General features: G+C 44.0%; 1 protein-coding gene across 2 annotated transcripts in view; it reads left to right on the forward strand.

Moving 5' to 3' along the window:
• Window positions 1–672: 672 nt before the first annotated feature.
• Window positions 673–20,426, forward strand: part of LOC121922465 (sodium- and chloride-dependent creatine transporter 1-like) — a 31,214-nt gene continuing 11,460 nt past the window's right edge. Inside the window, exons 1-10 of one of the 2 annotated variants that reach the window (XM_042451950.1) lie at window positions 673–999; window positions 2,489–2,643; window positions 5,644–5,895; window positions 10,491–10,622; window positions 12,402–12,660; window positions 13,433–13,565; window positions 15,923–16,057; window positions 16,283–16,386; window positions 17,952–18,076; window positions 18,430–18,542. In XM_042451950.1, the coding sequence (XP_042307884.1) occupies window positions 5,808–5,895; window positions 10,491–10,622; window positions 12,402–12,660; window positions 13,433–13,565; window positions 15,923–16,057; window positions 16,283–16,386; window positions 17,952–18,076; window positions 18,430–18,542 (1,089 nt within the window). In that variant the 5' untranslated portion in view covers window positions 673–999; window positions 2,489–2,643; window positions 5,644–5,807. The remainder of the gene's footprint in view (window positions 1,000–2,488; window positions 2,644–5,643; window positions 5,896–10,490; window positions 10,623–12,401; window positions 12,661–13,432; window positions 13,566–15,922; window positions 16,058–16,282; window positions 16,387–17,951; window positions 18,077–18,429; window positions 18,543–20,426) is intronic. The other variant, XM_042451949.1, reaches the window with a different exon arrangement.

Here is a 20,426-nt window from a genome sequence, read left to right on the forward strand (position 1 = left end):
CAATAAATATAAATGCTCAGCATCATGAAAAGGCCCCAGGGCAAACAGCTAGTATTTGTACATAGATGGGCTTCACTTGTGAATGCTCCTGGATTCAGAGAGTCTCACCTTCCCAAATGTAACAGTTCAAAACATGAGACTGGTCCTTCTGTTTGCTTATGAGTAGCAGGGTTCATTCACAAAACGATAGGTCTAGGCAAGCCTTTAGAAAATTCTTACGAAAAGGCTAGTTGAGTAGTCTAGAATGATTTTCAAAACTCCTTCCATGCAGGGAGAAACTTTATTTAAAATAAAGCTTCAGCACCAACTTATCAAGGAAGCTTTTAGTTACATGCCATAACCTGGGCCAGGAAAAGACTAGGACAGATTGCTCACTTCTTGCTTTCTTTTCCTGTTAAGGAGAGAGAGAGAGGTCTGTTAGAAAAACAATTGAGGGACTCTGAGCTTGCCCTGGTACCACTTTTCTCCCCTGTTGCAAGAGCATCAAAGCCTCAGTCTCCCAGCTGCCAAGCTACTACACACCTGCCTCTCTCCATCCTCCTGGATCTCCATGGTACCCAACAGCAAGTTGGACTTCACTTCCCAGAATGCCTCCACAAAGTGTGATGCCAGGAGTGGTGGCCAATGAGGCAGCCAGTGGGAGGGGAACAGGAGCAGATGCAGTTGCCTTTCTCTCTCTGCTCTCCTCCGAGGAGCAGAGCTTGGTGCTAGAGCTGAGCGATGGAGCATCTGCTCAGCCTGGTCCCTGCTGCCTGGTTTTGAGCAACAGGCCCTGCTCAGACCCTTGCCCACAGCCCATTTCCCTGGTGTAAATCCCCATCAATGAGGTTCTTTCGTCTCACCTTCAAGTGCTTTGTGGATTGCTTCTGAGCCTCCATCCTGATCCCTTCCCAGACCCGGAGACAGCTTCCCAACCCAACACCCGTCTCAAGTCTTCTGCCACGGAGCCCTGCTGCAAGCCCAGTGCCATGGCTCCAGTCCCCACAGAAACATGTTCAGGTAAGGCCTTTGCATGTTGCTACCTAGGCATCGTCCAGGAAAAAAGAGTGGGGTACGATCCTGGAGAGTGGGGTACGATCCTGCCTCTCTTGTCCATCCTATGGCAAGCACAGGTAAGTAGCAGTGCTGCACACTGTGCAGTGTCTTCTCTTTCAGTTCATGGCGAAACAGGTGAGTACCCACATGAATCCAGGTAAGTGCTAACACTGCCTCTTGGCTTGGGAGAAAAATGAGCAGAGCAGCTCCCGCTGATTCCAAAGCCTGCCACTGGTATGCCTCCAGGCCTCTTTAGACTGACTGGTTCCAGCAGCTGGGCTATCAATCCTGCCCACTTTCTCCTGTTTCCGTGTGCCAGAAGAACGTCCTGTTTCTCCCTCCAGTTGCCACTTTTCTCTTTGTGGCCTCTCAGTGCCAGAATGCCCAGTGCTTCCTTGCTCTGTATGCTGCGCTCACTGTTCTGGCCAGGACACGCACAAGTAGCCCTCCTTGTACTTTTGAATGTCCTCGGATGTAATTACAGTGTCGCTTTTTCTATTGCCTTTCCAAGCCAGTGGCAGCAGCAGTAGGCAGCAGTGGCCGGATCTCTTAAGTTGATTCAATGGCTGTTGAAAACAGAAGCAGGAGTGATGGTGGGAGATCATTCCAGGCTCATTTATCTGGAGTCAACAGGGTGTGAACTCCCTGTACCTGGTGGAGCCAGTATATGCCAGTGGGTATTTCAAATAATTGAAGATGCCGACAGTGCCCTGCTAGCACAGGCTGTTTCTTCCCAGAAGTGTGGTAGAGGAAGAGATGGAGATAGCTTAAAGGGTTGTGTTCATCAGTCCCTTATAAGGCAAAAAAGCAGGAGGAGTTGGGGGGGGGAATTGGCTAGTGTTAAGTTTGCCACCCTTCCATCACTTTCTCTGCCTTCTTCCTGCTCCCTTTTCCTTAAGGAAAGCATGTACCCTGAGTGGCTTTCCTCCACTGAATGCCTGGTAGCAGTGCCTGCCAAATTGCTGATCCAAACCTGGAGGGAAAAGGAGGTGCCTAGGAACAGCTTCAGTCCCGCAAATGGGGATTAACTCCGTCACATGCCAGGGCCTTGGCTGCATGTTGGTGGTGGGGAGGAGGGGAGGGGAGCCAGACAAGGAAAAGGGGCTTTGTGTCTGGAATGTGTTGGGCAGCTCTGCTCTGCTGCCCACAACTCTTGCTGTCTTTTGTTTTCTTGTACAAAGTGGGTCATTTCCCAGGTTTTTGCTGAAGCTTGTCAGCAGAAAAAAGACAACTTGCAGGGCTTCCCCTGGGGTGATCGACTGGTATGATTTTGAATGCAGAAAAGCATGGGTTGCTGGCGGGATGGGGAAGGGGATTGTCTGGTAATGGCAAGAGACCATGACACTCAGAGTTCACTTCTGGTTGAGCTACTGCTAGAGGAGATCTTCCCCTGCATTGCTCCTCTTTTGCTTTTATGTTGGGGTGCCACTCTCTTTGTTTGTCTTCCTATCAGAGGGCTTTTGAAAGAAAAAATAAGCTTGAAGGAGGAACAGCAGACTTCCAGCTCTCCATTGAATTCAACTAGATAGATCACAAAGCACCACAGGCTGTAACAGAGTCCGAAGCATCCCCTTGTCTGACTCAGTGTGCAAGTCCATTGTGAGCATGGTTAGTGCTGTGTGGGTTCATGTGACTGTGGTGTGTGTGTGTGTATTCAGCATCGCTGCCTAGTGGGTGACTCACCACCCTGCATTGTGACGTCGAAACTAGGACTCCTGAATGAGAGAGGGTGGGGGTTTGGGGGTATGTCTTTTCCTTCCTTCCTTCCTTCCTTCTTCCCTCTAAGGGTTTGCTTATTACATAAAAGATAGCCTGGAAAATTCCTGCCTTTCTTATGCTGTCTAACTGTTTCTGAAGTACTTGCCACTTGAAGAAATGGGAAAGCACAGACAAGCCTGAAAGGAATATGACGCCAAGCCGGTTCCCTGGCAGGGATTTGGGACTGGATGGTTTTGGGTTTTTCAATCTGGGAGAGTGCCATTCCAGTCTCAGCAGGGGAGCAGAAGGGTACAGAGAGACACCATCTCACTGGAGAGTCCAATGTGATCTTTATTCTTAGTTTTTTGTGGGTTTTTCGGGATATGGCCATGTTCTAGAAGAGTTTATTCTTGACTTTTAGCCAGCATCTGTGGCTGGCATCTTCAGAGAATGCTGGCGAAATGTCAGGAATGAACTCTTCTGGAACATGGCCACAGCCTGAAAAAACTCACAAAAAACTATGGATGCTGGCCATGAAAGCCTTCGACTTCACATTGATCTTTATTCTCTTCACACACACAAATACATGCATGCTCACATCCTTCTTTCTTCACTGACCCTGGAGAAGGACCAAAATGAAAAATATCCTCCAGCCACCTTATAAACACAAGATCTCATCCTTGTATTCTGTGATCCTTAAAATAGGATTACAACAACACTTTCTAGTTTCAATACAGATACCTACTAAATACAGACATCTACTAAGTTAATTTTTTTATGGTATGATTTTTTGTGGACTACAGCTTGCTGCAGTTCGGTTATGCATGTTAATGGTATATTTCTTTGCCTTTACAGCAGGGATGGGAAACATACAGCAGCCTTCATATTTGGTTGAACTCCCAACTCCCAGCATTCCTGTGATGGATAGGACTGTTGGGAATTGCACATCTAACAACATCTGTAGAGCCACATGATTGTAAAGTATCACAGAACTGAATTGTTTTTGTTGCAAAACTGGCTGGAAATCAAACCTGTTGCAACCCTTATATCAGGGTAAGGAATGTGCGGCCCCCATAGATGTTGGTGGACTACTAGTAGCATCACTCCTTTCCACAGGCTGTACTAGAAGGGGCTGATGGGAAATGGAGTCCACCAACTTCTAGAGGAGCACAGGCCTGCACTACATAATCTGCAATTGTATACTGAAAGGAGAGAACCTCTCCTTTTCTCAAATTTTAATCAGATCGAGGGCACCAGAGAATGGTTGAAGGGCATTTCAAGTAATCACGTGGGGCCCTGTATTTAGAAGAAAGCCTAGAAGGACATAGTGTGGTTAGCCTAGAGATAGTGGATGCAGAGCAATGCTGGACTATCAAAACATGTTGGTGCCACAGCCAAAATATCCAAATGATACCTTACCCACATAGTGGTGAACACTACACTACAATAACTGAATGGACATATTGCTGCCTTTTTAACATTATCTGGATCTGCCCAGAATCCTATGCAACCTCATGGAGAATATTGTGGCTTTACTCTATACTGCCACCCAGCAGCCAACAGTAAAAAAAAGTCTGAAGGTCAAACAAAGCCGTTAAGGGAGAGGCACATTAATCTGCTTTCCTTCCAACAATGTCATTTCCTCAGATCTGTGGCTCAGCAATCAGAATGGCCAATGAAATCTGTGTTTACATTCCAATGACCATTCACAAATCTGCATGCTAAATGCAAGATATGTAGGTGTGGAAAATCAGAGCTTGTAACAAACATGTCTTTCACCACTTGAAGGAGTACCTTTTATTTTTATTTATTTATTTATTTCATTTATATGCCTCCTTTCTCCCCAGAGGGACCCAAGGTGGCTCATAGATAAAACATTTAAAATGGCAATAAAGTTGAAAACAATTAATACATATCCATATTATATAAAATCACATAAAATAATATTTTCTAAAAATACGTCAAGAATGTCAGCTACTTTGACCCTGAGAGTTGTGCCCAGAGTAATTTGCAACATTATAAAGGCCATTGATATGGAAATCTCAGCTGTTGCACATCTCTGTAGACTGGTTCTATTGAGCAGCATTAAGCCATGTAACTACAGTGGGGCCTTGGTATCCACTGGGGTTTGGTTCCAGGATCACCCATGGATACCAACATCCATAGATGCTTTCGTCCCATTATATATAATAGTGTAGTAAAATGTCCCTTATATAAAATGGCAAAATCAAGATTTGCTTTTTGGATTTTTTAAAAACTATTTTTCAAGCTGTGTTGGGTGGAATCCATGGATACAGAATCCATGGATATGAAGGTTCAATGTAATTCATACTAAGTGATCTGATACATGAGAAAGCTGTATCTGGGAAAAGGAGAATTTGTATTAAACATTAGGTTCCCTTCCTAACTCCTGAGAAATAAAAAATACTAATTACTGTTCATTGATATAATTAAGGACTCTGCAGTTGTGTGCCTGTGGAGATATATGTTTTCAGCTGATTCTTTTTGCATACTGTATTTGGTTTCTTGTTTACCTTGCCTGTTCTCTTTTCATGAGGAGGCAAAGAGTGTCTTATTTAAACAGGCCTTCAGCTGCTAACTGGTTGGAATAGTGCAACAGGTGTGCTGGTTTTAATAAGTAATAGATTTTAATGTACCTTTAACTGTTCTTAATTAAAATGTTTAAGTGGATTGTTATTTAATGATTTTTAAATTGTTGCATTCAGATTGCTTTACCTATTTTGTTTTAACTTACACTGCAAGCTGCTTTGAGTCCCGTAAAGGTGATAAGTCAAAAGGAAATACAAATCCCTTGCCCTCTTCAGCTCCCAGTGCTTCTGCAGCCATAGGCCAAGATTGTTCGACAGCTTTGGTTTGGGCTAATGCCATGTCCATTCATTGTTTTCACAGAGGGCAATGGGTGCTCGGAGGTGGCAGAGACTGAGAGTGCCGAGCCAATCGGTGGTACAGGAGAGTCCACCCTTGAGGAAAGGACCATCACTGTCCCTCTGGTGGTACCTGTGGGCCCCACCACAAAGCTACCCTTTCCTGAGCGGGAGACCTGGACCCGACAGATGGATTTCATCATGTCTTGTGTTGGCTTTGCTGTAGGACTGGGCAACGTCTGGCGTTTTCCATACCTCTGCTACAAGAACGGAGGAGGTGAGGGATGGTGGTTGTGCATTGGGGTTTGTGATTGTGGGGTGACAGGGGGAGATATAGTATCTAGGAGTGGTGGGGGTGTCTTGTTAGGGAGACTGGCTCTGCAGCAGAGGAGCTGAAAACTCAATGATAGAACGTTTCCGAGTGACCAAGAGGAGAAATGAAGAGCTTTGGAAATGTATTGCTTTGGACTATGGCTCCCAGAATCTTCCAGGCAACATGCCTGCTGGTCAAGCTGGCTGAAGGATTCTGGGAGCTGCAGTAATTTTCCAAAGTTCAAGGCTGAGCAACTCCCCAACTTAAATTAAAGTACTTTTGGAGAAGAAAACAGAATTCTGATTCAAAATGAGTCCATGATAATTATATTGGGAGAAATAGGGTATCTATTTACTTGTAAAAAGTAATTCATGGTAGAACATTTTGGGTATGTGATCTTGATGCCTCTCTCCAGTATCTGTCTTTTCCTATCCCTCTCCCCCTCAACTGTATTTGTCAGATCTTTAGAGTAAGATGTACTCTAACTGTTGCCTTACCCCTTATGATCTGTTCCATCCCCTCCAGTCACTGCAGTTCCCAAGTTTTATCAGCTTCTTGGTTTCTGTGTTCTAGTGTCTTGTAGGCAGATCCTACTTTCTTTCAGTCTGGCTGCATTGTGACAGATAACCATTCCCTCTCCCACCAAAGAGGCAAGATTCACCACAATTAACAATATAAGTTTGGGTGTGAAGACAATAATGTGTGTTCAGGTATTGACAGGAATTTTAGCACATACATAAGTTTGGCAAGATGTCCGTAGAGGTGGACATGTGGCAAAATTATCTCCTTCATACGTGAAGATGCAACAGATCAGATCTATACAGTTATATAGTCAGTGCAGTACAATGGGCACTTGGTATCCACTGTGCTTTAGTTCCAGGACTGCCAGTGAATACCAAAATCTGTGGATTATAAAATGCCTTTAAATACATTGACAGAGTAAAATGGTGTCTCTTATATAAAATGGTAAAATCAAAGTTTGCTATTTGGAATGTATACTTTTAAAAAATATTTTCAGTCTGTGGATGCTTGAATCCATGGATAAAGAATCTGTAGATAAGGATGGCCAACTGTATCTAGATGCCTCCAGGCTGGAGAAGATTGACCTGGCTGTACCCTGAGGCACACTTTCTGCTGCTATAAAATCATTAACAGCTATTATTGAAATGAGACACTAACAGGGCATAATTTCCAAAATGACACTTGATAAAGACAAAGAAAGAAGGAGGAAGGCCTTTGTCTCTTAAGAGAAAAGGAAATAGTCTGAGAGCATCTTACTTTCCAAGAAGTTAAAGCTAGATGTCCTTTTGTCCCACTGTAACCTCTGATCAAACAAATTTTGGAAGCAACTAAACAAAACAAACAGTTTCTCTGTGAGACAGAATCAAAAGTGGCATCCGTGTTATCACTTTGAGCAACATTCCTTGCATTCAAATTTGTGTTAAACTTTCCAAGCAACAAACCAACTGCCTGGCTCCACCATAGTGTCCCTCTGTTCCAGAAAAGTCTCCCTCTCATCCCAGATCAATAAGGGCTGATTTTGTCCTCTTTTGTGGGGAAAGGACTCTGAACATGCTCAGAGGTGTTTTTCTGTTTGGTTGCTCTGCTTTCTCCAGAGCCTAAGCTCCCTGATACAGACAACACAATTCCAAACTAATAACAGGTTTCAAGAAAAGTTACTGAACCTTCAAAATTAAGTCCTAATTTCTGAATAATTAACAACAACACACCCGGTTCCTTTAGCAGCACTTCTTCCTTTCCTCTATGGGACTGCAATAGCTGCCTTCTACCTCTTACTTTATACCCTACATCTATCCATATTAATCCTCTGTCATCCCACTTTTTCAGTGGCTTTAAAAATGTCTCCTCCTCCCACTTGTCCCCTTTGTCTTCAGCTAACTTCATTTACTGCAAACTGAATTGAAAGTGCAAAAGTAGTCAAGGTGACCAGCTGTCCTCCTTTTCCAGGCCCTGTTCCACATTTCAACCTTCTGTCCAGGAGGAATTTCAAAATGTTCTTCATTCTGAGCACGACTAAGAAGCATGAATTTATACTCATATTAGTGTTTTTAGTTTTTATTTGGAAGCGTCCTAATTTTTTTTCTAGAATGTCCAATATTTTGCAGTGCCTTGTCCTCATCGCAAACCAAATAAAAACACTGCTCACCCTGAACTCAATGAACTCAGCAGAGGGGAGAGAAGAGAAGGAGGCGCAATCTTGCTCTGTCCAGTAGGTTCAGACAAAAGTTAACACCTGTGTCTTCTTCCTCCTTAATAACTTTTGCCATCTTGGCCACACATTTGCCGGTTTTTATCTATGAAATGTTGGAGGGTATGCTTACTCATCTCCTATCGCCACTGGGAAAAGCACAACCTACATATCAAGCCAAGTAAGAATCTGCGTTGTCACATGTTCAGAGCAGGATAAAACAAGATGCTAGGGTGAGAGAAGCTGCAGCAGGCACTTTAGTTATTGGCTTTTTGGTGGGCAGATTAGCATTTCACAGTAGGCAAATCAGTTCATTTCCATGAGACAGGAGTGAAGATGAGTTCTCTGACTAGCATCTGCATCAGGATTTTTGCAAGCTGCATAGCTGAAGAGGAATGGTTGCTGAACTGAACTTGAATATTTCTCTTTCAAAAGCCTTTTGACAAGATTGGGTGGGAGAAAAAAGCCATGAACACACGGCTCCGAGATGAAAGCAAGCATATTCCCCATACATACAAAGTTGTGGTGAAAAAACATTGTTATGAATCATCTCCATCAGTGTCGTGGGCAGTGATTCATTTGGCCCATGTAATGAACAATATATCCAAATTAGAAGCAGCAGAACCTGCCTCTAAAATAGCAAGAGGCTAAACACAGGGAAGAAGAAAGCAAAGCCACAAGGCAACAGAAATTGGCACAGGAAAATAAACCATACTTCCTCCAGAAGGGCTAACTGGATGCATGCTGGTACCCCCTTTTCCCTGCCTGGCCAGCAGCCCTGCCTAAGCCAGAAGGGGCCGCTGCACCACACACCCCGAGGAGTTATCCCGTGTGTTCGTCACACCCCTGGTGATGGCCCTGCACAGCTCTCACTGAACACAGACAGCATTGTGATAAATTGTAAGGACAGACTAGTATTTGAAATATGTAGGCCATTATTTCTACAACCACAGTGATAGAAAGAGAAAGGCGAAGGCTCCCAGGTTGTTTCAAAGCCCTCTAAGCATTCACATCAAGCCACTACTTTTACTAGTATTGCAATGTATTTATATAACCATTTTTGTACAGTGGGCCCTTGGTATCTTTTGTGGTTTGCTTCCTGGATCCTGTGTGGATACCAAAATCTGTGGATGCTCAAGTGCCCTTAAATACAGTGGTGTACTAAAATGATGTCCCTTAAGTAAAATGGCAAAATCAAGGTTTGCTTTATGGAATTTATATATTTTTTTGAATATTTCCAAGCTGTGGATGGTTGAAGCTGTGGATAAGGAATGTGTGGATATGGAGAGCCAACTGTACTTTGCTTTTCTGTGTAATACACAAAGCTTACCTTCCAACATTTAACAGATGAAAACCAGGACACATGTGGTCAGTCAACATTGGAGTATGGTCAAGATGACAAAAGTTATTAATGGAGAGAACACACAAGCTAGTTTTTTTTTAATCGTACTGTAATGGGAATGGTGAGACTCTGCCTGCCACCTTTCCTCTCTTCCCACTGAATTGAATGCAAACTACTTTTGCAATTTGTTCTCAGTTTGCAGCAACTGGAGCAAACGGAGTACAAAGGAGGAAAGTGGAAGAAAGAGAGAGAAACTATGACATTTTTAAAAAGCAGCTGGAAAAATGGGGTAGTGGAGGGTTAATCAGAACATCCCTGCAAAATAGGGCAGTTGGAGATATGCTGAAAGTGGCTTACATAATTAAAGAAACAACAGCCTGGAATATAAAACAAAATAAATGCCACTATATAAAACACAATAAAACTTTGATAATGGCACTGTTCATGTACAGTCAAGACTATAGTAGCAGAGAATGCAAAACACAACAGAAGGCCTAGCCTGCAATCCTATGTACTTTTACTTTATAGTAAACCACACTGACTTCAGTAAGACTTAACTTCTGTATAATCATGGATTTTGTTGTTGTGCTTCTTCAAGTTATTTCCGACTTATGGCGATCCTAAGGCGATCCTATCATGGGGTTTTCTTGGCAGTATTTGTTCAGAGGAGGTTTGCCATTGCCTTCCCCTGAGGCTGAGAGCATGTGACTTGCCCAAGGTCACCCAGTGGGTTTCATGGCTGAGCTGGGACTCGAACCCTAGTCTCCAGAGTCGTAGTCCAACTCTCAAACCACTTACACCATGCTGGCTCTCGTAGTCAGCATGTACTTTATAGAACATTGGTTCTATAAAGTATAAGAGCCTAATTAAATGCAGATAGCATTGTGAACTTGACAGATCTTTTCTGGGAAGGTATTATTTGGCACCATCACTGAAAAGGCCCTTTCATATTCTCTCACAGTACCACTTACAACCACGACAGGGCACTGACTCTCATTTTCTTCGCAGGTGTCTTCCTGATTCCTTACCTGCTAATTGTCTTTGTTGGGGGAATCCCCGTCTTCTTCCTGGAAGTGGCCTTGGGGCAGTTTATGAAGCAAGGTGGGATTGCTGCCTGGAACATCGTTCCCCTCTTCAAAGGTAAAGGCTTTGGTTACCCTCGTCTGCAGCTCAGGCCCATTGGCACTTTGGGGAATGTGAGACACATAAGCATTTCTAGAAACCTTTACAAGGGGAAAGCTGTGTCACAAGTGAGTATCGTTGTACAGCACAGATTTCCCATGTCTTTTATAGTATCCAGGAGGTTTACTGGGGTTCCACGATGGAAAAAACACTGGAAAATGTCAAGCAGGTCCTAGATTTCATTGTCATGCCAGGTGGGACAACTGGAGCAGCAACTTCCAGAATAGAATCATAGAATCGTAGAGTTGGAAGAGACCACGAGGGCCATCCAGTCCAACCCCCTGCCATGCAGGAACTCTCAATCAAAGCATCCCCGACAGATGGCCATCCAGCCTCTGCTTAAAGACCTTCAAAATACATGGGGGACAGGGAGAGGAAGGAGAGAAAGGCTACATATTTTTATTTTCAAGCTACAGGGGTGTCGCTGCAGGGAGGGGAAAACAAAATTTGGGCATTGACCCCCACCCCCTCCCCCAGAAATTGCTCCTCAATGTACATTTTTCTTCAGTTCCCTACATTTCTAGCACTGCAGATAGTTTGACAGTGAAAATTATTCACACCTAGAATTGATATTTGCAGTGTTTGCATCCCTTTGGTAACTTTGCCTGCCACTTTTCTTTGGACACCTAAATTGGTCAATAAATGTATTATTGATGGATTTTTGTTTGTATTTGTTAAATGGCCAACACAGCTATCCCTGCACATTTTCTGTGTTTCTAAATGCTTGATTGACATTTTAAGTGACTGCAATGCTAGAAAATTGGAGTTGAAAAAAAATGCAGTGGGAATTTGAACATGTCCCCATATGAACTGTCCAGTTGTGGCTGGTGGTTCTCATGGCTGTGGAGACTTGGAGCCATTTCATGCTCTGGTCAGAATTTTAAAGGACCCCTTTAGGACTTATTTGGAGGATATATAGATTCAGCATCTTGGATTATTAATTTTAAAAGTTAAGATTAAAACCAAGAGCACATTCAACCAGCCACTGGCATGGAAGCTTCCAGCTGCTATCATGGAGAAGTCAGATCTGTAACATATGCCTTGGTTATACCCCACCTGAATTATTGTAATGCACTGTACATGAGGCTGCCTTTGAAAAGTGTTCAGGAACTTCGATTAGTCCAAAGAACCGTAACCAGATTGCTATCTTGTGCTGGCTACACGGAACACACAGTTCCCTTGGTGCAATGGGCTCCCTGTCCGCTTCCAGGCACAATTTAAAGTGTTGCTTTGATAAAAGCTCTACACAGCTTGGTCCAGGGACCTTACCTCCCTTTATGAGCCCTTTAGAGGCTCCTTTTGTGGCAACAAGGGAGAAGGCCCCAGCATTCCATAGCATTGAGCCATGACAATTAAAGCAAATGCCCTCCATTGAGAGCAGGAACTAAGAAGCATGAATTTATATTTCTCTGAGTGTTTTCAGCTATTATTTGGTCATGTCCTACATTTTTCCTCTTGAATGTCCTACATTTTGCAGTGCCCTGACCTCCTTTGCAGTTAGGACATCTGGTAACCTTGCCTTGGCTTGAATACCCAAAGTGCAGCCCTTCCCTCATGCTGGAGGACTTACTTTCTTGCACTACACTTCTCACAATTCCTCCCTGCCCATTCTGCCTGGAGGATTCTGGGAATTATAGTCCAAGAGCAAGTGTGGTTTCTATGCTCTGCCTCTCTCGGGAGACTCACAGTGTGACTCAGCTTCCCATGGACCAGTTCTGATCCACTCTTTTCCTTTAGGTCTGGGCCTGGCCTCCATGGTCATCGTCTTCTTCTGCAACACCTACTACATCATGATCCTTGTCTGGGGTCTCTTCTACCTGGTGCACTCACTGACAGAGACCTTGCCTTGGGCCACCTGCGGCCACTCCTGGAATACTGCCCAGTGCACAGAACTCTTTGGCCTGGGCGGCTGCGGGAACAACACCGAAAATGGCACAGTGGGAAACTGCACCACCCTGGCAGACAACAAGCGTTCTCCCATCATTGAATTCTGGGAGTGAGTGGGTGGCTCTTCCGGAGGAATGTCTGGGGGTGGGTCTCCCTGGTGATGGGGAAAGGATGGGGGAAGGGTGACCAGAGGCCCTCCTTTTCCAGGGCATGTCACAATCACAAGGTTGTGAGTTCAATACCAGTCAGGGACTCTGGGTCAACTCAACCTGGCATCCTTCTGTAGGTCGCTAAAATGAGTACCCAGCTTGCTGGGGGCAATTAGCTTCCACTTTGTAAACTGCTTAGTACATTGCTACTTTTCAACCTTGTGTTCAGGAGGAATTCAAAAACGCCCTCAATTTTGAGCATCACTAAAAAGCATGAATTTACATTTATACAAGTGTTTTTAGCTTTTATTTTGTAATGACCTTCATTTTTCTCGAATGTCTTACATTTTATGGTGCCTTGTTCTCTTTTGCTGTTAGAACATCTGGGGGATGTTTCTTGAAACCATGGAGGCAGCAGGGAGGGCATATATACGGTCCGTGTAAGGAGGAAGCTGAAATATGTAAGATGGGAATGATTTGAACAGAGAGAAGAACCTGAACATTCTGGTGCTTAAGACAGAAAATCCAAAGGGTGTTTCCATAGTGGTAAAACAAAAATAATCAAAACCAAAACCCATTACAGTCACTGATTAATTATAAACCATTTAGTGCTTTTGAATGCTATCCCAGAATCTCTGGGCTAACGTGGGTTGCCTCATCCTGCCTATTTTTCCTTCTGCTTCTCCAGCTGCATACTCTGTTAATTTCCAATTCTGTTTCCTTACCCTTCAGGAACAAGGTGCTGCGCATCTCAGGAGATCTGTCTGAGCCAGGAGAGCTCAGTTGGCAACTGATCCTTTGCCTTCTCACAACTTGGGTTATTGTCTATTTCTGCATCTGGAAAGGAGTCAAGTCAACTGGAAAGGTAACCGAGTCTTCCTAGAAAGAAATTATGAATCTCCTCTGTAATTATATTACACTACAGAGAAACTTGAGAGAAAGTATAAAAGCATATCTTGGCAAGAATGTAGCTGCAGAATACACATACACACACACACACGCAGAGAGAGAGAGAGAGAGAGAGATGCAGATACTTTAATTTTTACATAGGGGTTTTCCGAGACCTGAACATTATTTCAATAGTTCCTCCAGTGAATAAGGTTGAGAAAGACTGACCTAATGAGCAGAGCTTTGGAAATTTATTCTTTCAAACTACAACTCCCAGAAGTCCCCAAGGCAGTATGGCCAGGAATTTGTGAAGATTGTTGGAATTGTAGTCCAAAAAGATAATGAGAAATCAAAGGCTTTCACAGCCGGCATCCATCGTTTTTTGTGGGTATTTTGGGCTATGTGGCAATGTTCTGGAAGAGAAAAAAACACCAAAAACTACACAAAGATAATGTTTCCAAATCCATCAGCATCTGAATGTTCCAGTGTCCTGTTCTTTCCTTCTTGAAACTAAACTAACTTCTATTCTCATGGGCACTGAGATAAAAATCTTATTATATGCTTCTCTTTCTGCTTCCTCATGTACACAAACGTTTTCTGAGTGTAGCTATACCAGCAACATTTTTTTTGGAAAGTTGTCCTCCCCGCACCCCAAAGCTACATATGACCTCAATTATCAGCAGACATTATATAAGAATTGTGGTGCATGGGAGACTGTTACATAACCAGTGGTAAGAAGACAGCATCGTATATATGAGCAAATGCTGCTGGTGTCGTCTCACATCTGATGTTAGCTCTTGAGAGTTTGCACATCCACTGCCTCTGTCTATATTTGTGGCTTTGTATCAGGTGACATCATGACATTTCCTGATTTATTATTCCTTTTGGCAACATACCCACAGCTAATGAAACAAAGAAAGAAAAAGAATCTCAGTTGCTGTTCCATTATTACATTTAGCTGCATACATGAATTGGAGGAAAGAGATATGGGCTTAGTGAGGCTTCTACCAGGGCTGACCCAAGATATTTTGTAGCCCGAGGAAGAACAGCAAATGCACCCCCCTACAAAAAAAATCATCCAAATCAAGATGTATAGATAGTATCCTAAGTCAGGCACTTAATTTTGGTACACATGCCTGCTTAAAGATTGAGCTCTGCAAACAAGATTCAGTCCATCCCTCAAGGCTAGCAGCCTACCCGCTTGCTGTGACAGTCAGCTCATAATAGTAGTGCACATTCTGGTAACTTCAAGGTTGGGCTTCTGCAATGCACTACACATTGGGCTACCTTTGTACTAAATTCAGAAACTCCAACTGGTTCAGAATATAGCAGCTAGACTGATTACGGGTATATCCAGGAAAGATCATGTTATACCTATCTTAAAATAACTCCATTGGTTGCCAAATAGTTTCCAGGCAAAGTACAAAATGTTGGTTATTACCTTTAAAGAGTTACATGGTTTGAGTCCACGTTACCTACAGGATGGCCTGCTTCCATACAATCCGCCTTGGACACTCAAGTCCTCTGAGAAATGCTTTCTCCAACTGGCCAGGACTAGATCGACAACCATTTCCCAGAGGACATTTTTATCTGCTGCCCCCAGATTGTGGAGTGACCTGCCAGAGGAGATATGACAGCTGAAAATGCTAACAGCATTTAACAGAGCCATTAAAGACAGATTTCTTCTGGCAGGCCTACCCAGGCAATTGTAAATCACGACTTTTTAACTGTATATGTATTCTTATGAGTGTATTTTAATGGTTTTATAATACTGTATTTTAACAGTGGGTTTATATGTTTTGTATTTTAACATGCTGTACTCCCTCTTGAGAGACGGCAGCATGGTTTAGTGGTTTGAATACTGGACTGTTACTCTGGAAGCCAGGGTTCTATTGCCTGCTTGGCCAGGGAAATGCACTGCATGACCATGGGCAATTCACACACACTCAGCCTCAGAGGAAGGCAATCACAAACCTCCACTGAACAAATCTTGCCAAGACAACTCCATGATAGGGTCACCATAAGTCAGAAACTTATGCCTTGTTTCAGCCAGATAGTTGCTGCCATCCTTAGCACATCCTCTTATCTAAGCTGGAAGAGCATTCCCCAAGTCCCTGAAACTTTACCATGTAATGCTAGCCAGTTTTAGCCTAGCTTCACTCCCAACTCCCAAGAACCTGTTTTTAGTGCTGGGAGTATCCAAAAGAGAAGCTTTAACATGTACAGAGTGCACTTGAAGGCATACAACAACAACCTCATCTTGAGGCTTGCGGAGCAGGAAAGACATTGATGATGATGATGATAATGATGATGATCCCTGTCATTGTTTGGCAGGTGGTGTATTTCACTGCACTCTTCCCCTATGTGGTTTTGATCTTGCTGCTCTTACATGGGGTGACATTGCCTGGAGCACTTGATGGCATTGTCTACTACCTGAAGCCTGACTGGTCCAAGCTTGCTGTGGCTCAGGTAAGAACTGGGACTGAGACAGACAGCAAAGAGGGATGTGGGAAGCTTCAACTGGGGAAGCAATTGGGAGACGATGAGGCTCTAGCTAGCCAATGTGTCTGTGCAGGGAAGGAGGCCCTTGCATGTAACCAACGCTGCCCTGTGGTGGCCTGGCCCGGCCATGCAAGCAAGAGTTCTGCCCCCCCACTAGTGGGGTTTATACCACGGCTGTTCCCCTCATCCCAGGTATGGATTGATGCTGGTACCCAGATCTTCTTCTCATATGCTATCGGGCTGGGAGCGCTGACCGCACTTGGCAGCTACAACCGCTTCCACAACAACTGCTACAGGTGAGGCCCCAACCCCCAACTCCTCATGTACATCTTAAGCCTTGAGGTCCACATTTCCACGTCAAAAAATGGGAACCTTCCAACTGTGTCTGAATCCTGAGACATTCTGCTTTTTAAAGTCTGTGGGGGTTCCCCCCAAGAAAATTTTGTACCTATTCCAGTGGTAAAGATAAGCTTTAAAATGCTATAAAGGCATTTTAAAAAATAATATTTTACCTTCCACAATGCTGATCAGCTTCTGTTCTCTCTGCCCTCTTCCTTTCAACCTACATTCATTTCAAAACATTCATTACTAGCCTTTTGTGTAGTCTGCTATTCAACACGAGTTCAGAATTCAATATAACACAAAGAATTTGGCAACGTAGAAAATCTGAGTGTGTGCTTTCTTTCACACACATGGACATATACACACCCTCTCTTTCCTTCTCTCTCATCCCTTTTTTTTATATTAAAAGCAAGTTTTTAATCCTGTAACCACAATATTAAAAATGTGTTGATAACCCCTGGAAAAATCTAGATCTTGGGAAATGACTTTATTTAACTAAAGGTCCCCGAGTGCCCCAGCCAGTTTGGCTTGTGGCTGACTGGTGGATCTGGAGAATTGTAGTCAAGAAGATAACTTTTCCGAGCTCTGGGAAAAGCCTCTGAAGCCAGTGGAAAATGTGAGCATGTACATGTGTGCTGTGCATTGAACAGATAGATTTCCCAGGGGTTTAGAGAATTTGGCTTCTTGTCCAGCACTGTCAAAAGCTGCATAAATGTATACAAATATGCTTGATTTGTATAATGTCCAGTTTTTCATGCTGCAAATTTTGACTTGCATTGGTAGAAAAGTTGGGTTTTTTTAAATAGCAGAGTATATGCAAATCTGTATATCACCTCCAATTAACCACTCTTTTCCCTACATCATCTTCAGTCCCACTCCCCAAACTCTCAGAAATGTCCAGCAATGTAATGCGCAATTCGTTCTGATTGCTAAATATGAGCAAGTGTTTAGGGTGAGGGGGAGCATTTGCCTGTACACCTTCAAGTCCCTTCTGCCCTAAATACCCTTCAGGCCCACAATGGTCAGCAAAGGAGTGTTGGTCTTCTAGAGGGAGTTACCTCAGATGGTGGCAATGCCAAATGCTGTTTCAACCAGATACTGTAGTTGCTGCCATCCTTAGCACATCCTGTTATCTTTGCTGGAAGAGTATTCCCCAACTCCCTGAAACTTTGCCACGTAATGCTAGCCAGTCTAGCTTAACTTCAGTCCCAACTCCCAAGAACTTGTTTTTAGTGCTGAGAGTATGCAAAAGAGAAGCTTTAACATGTACAGAGTGCACTTCTTTTACCAAACAGCAATCACAGCTCCAGCACATCTGGGGTTAGAGGGAAGGGCTTCCAGGTCAGAAGGGAAAGGACCTCCAGGTGAACAAGAGTCCTGTGTGCCACACACACACCATCCAAAAGCATCATAGCCTTCAGCTACTACTTAGGGTAAGGGAGGTAGACCAAAGATGTGGGTGTCAGCTAGTTCCACAGGGGAGCCTTGTGGCAATTGACTTGCCTGCTTCTCCCTACAGGGATGCCTACATCTTGGCTGTGATCAACAGTTCAACCAGTTTCTTTGCTGGCTTTGTGGTGTTTTCGGTGTTGGGCTTCATGGCATCAGAGCAGGGGGTGGACATCTCCCAGGTTGCAGAGTCAGGTGAGTGCTAACTCTGGGGGTTCCCTTCAATCCCCACCCTGGTTTCCTCCCTCTTCTTTCTGGCTCTTAGAGGCTGTTTTGCATGGATCAGAATAGCTCGTGATGTATGCTTTCCATTCAGAAAGACTCAGGTTCAAAGGCATCCCTATTTTTAAAAGGGGGTTAATTTACTCTGTGGAATTTACGGGGGCGGATTACCCAAAGTCTGTGAAAAGCTGTTGCCAGTCAGAGCAGACAGAACAGTGCCGGATGGATGAATGGATGAACTTTCCTGATTGGCTAAGGCAGCTTCTTAGACCCTTGAAGAATTCTCTTTAGCTAAAATCACTCTGAAGTCACATTGTCTCTTGCAGGTCCCGGCCTGGCCTTCATTGCTTACCCCAAAGCTGTGACACTGATGCCACTCTCTCCACTCTGGGCTATTCTGTTTTTCTTCATGCTTCTTGTCCTGGGGCTGGACAGCCAGGTAGCCACACATGTGGGGCAGGAAAGGGTGTGGGGAAGGAATGGAAATGGACTATCTTAGTAAGAAATGTATTGTTGTGAGTTACCCTTGTTTTAATGCAAGGTAGCTTGGGTGGTTTGGTCTTGAATTGGGAATTAAGATCCATTAACTTTACAAAAGGCCCATGCCTGGTGGAGATGAAAATTGCTTGACTGGTTTGTTGATGTGGATCAGTATAACTACCTACATTTTGGACTACCCAGAACAGATACCAGGGTTTTTTCTGATCAGCAATTATGAGCACCTGAACAAAATTTACTACTGTATCTCTACTATGGAGCACACTTGTTAGCTTACCAAAAACAATTGCCATCGGTTGCTCTTGTGCTTTTAACAGTATCTTTGTCTTTATCTGCAGTCATGAGTGGTTGAGATTTTTCATGAGGATACTGCATTATGCTTTGAAGGTGTAAAGATGCTGTTACAAGCATTAGAGCATCAGGTAGTTTTAAACTGGATGCTCCTGATATAGTAATCCCTGATATGTCCAATTCAAGGCATGTGTCTGATAATGGGACTAGGAAGGGGAGTGTGCATGCAGAGCTTGTAAAGGGAACTTGCACTCATCAGCTTGCACCTGAATGCACATTGCCATTATGCATTCTCACTGGGGCTCTCAGGATGGTACAGATCATAAGTGCAAAATACTCTGGCGGGTTACAGACCGCCCATTTAGCGCAGCCTGCACCAGCCCCTTTCCCCGCTGTATCGGGGCCTCAGCTGCCAAACCGGCAGCCTCCGAGGCCCCGATCCACCACTTTGCAGGCCGTGGGGAAGTGGCAAAAGGCCACTTCCCCGCAGCCTGGAAAGGGGTGTCCTTGGGGCTTCAAGCCCCAAGGACACCCGGCGACGGTGGGGAGGAGGAGAAAGGGGCCGCTTGGCCCCTTTCTCCTTTGCGTCGCTGGGCGCAGCCATGTATAGGCTGCACCCAGCGACGCAAAACCCAGAAGGAACTCCGTTTCGGAGCTCCTTCTTATGCCGCAGAAAGGGCGCTCTAGGCGCCCTCGCGCGGCACAAGATGTCACGTCCGCAATGCCTCGTTTGGAAGCGGCATGGTCGTGATGTCGTAATGGCGGCGGCCATGTGGAACGACCAGTGCTATTTTGTATGGACTGGGTCCATACTAGGGTTAGGGGCATCTGGAAGTGACGCCCCTTTCTAACCCTAATACGGACCCAGTCCGTATTTTCAGGCCCATCTGTAACGGGCCTTTTATCTCTAAAAAGAGACAGATCACACTGCCAGACTGCTTCTAGACTGGCTCACTCCTCCATCCTTCCTCAGCCCTCCAAGTACAAGTTGAGTCTCCTTTATCTGGCATTCCAAAATCTGAAATACTTCAAAAATCAAAACTTGTTTCATGGGTGGCTGAGACAGTAGAATCTTTGTTTTCTGATGGTTCAGTGTACACAAAAATTGTTTCATGCACAAACTTATGTTAAAATATTGTGTATAAAATACCTTCAGGCTATGTATATAAGGTCTATGCAAAACATAAATGAATTTCAGGTTTAGACTTGGGTCTTATCTCCAGGATGTCTCATTATGTATATGTAAATATTATAAAATCTGTAAAACTCTGAAATCCCAAACATTTCTGATCCCAAGCATTTTGGATAAGGGATAATCAACCTGGTATGAACCAATATGTTAGATGCATAAGTGCATTTAATATCTCTGGATATATTTTGTTTGGAATTGTTGTTGCTTATTATTATTATTATTTTGGAAATAGCAGCCATTGAAGGAAGTGTGTGAGATTGTTCAGAACACACACATTTATCATACTCTCTAATGTGGCTTTTAGCTCATGGCAGCTGAGGTGAGCATGAAGGCTCTGAACTT

The sequence above is a fragment of the Sceloporus undulatus genome, chromosome 2, assembly GCF_019175285.1.
Source record: "Sceloporus undulatus isolate JIND9_A2432 ecotype Alabama chromosome 2, SceUnd_v1.1, whole genome shotgun sequence".
NCBI classification, from domain to species: domain Eukaryota; kingdom Metazoa; phylum Chordata; class Lepidosauria; order Squamata; family Phrynosomatidae; genus Sceloporus; species Sceloporus undulatus.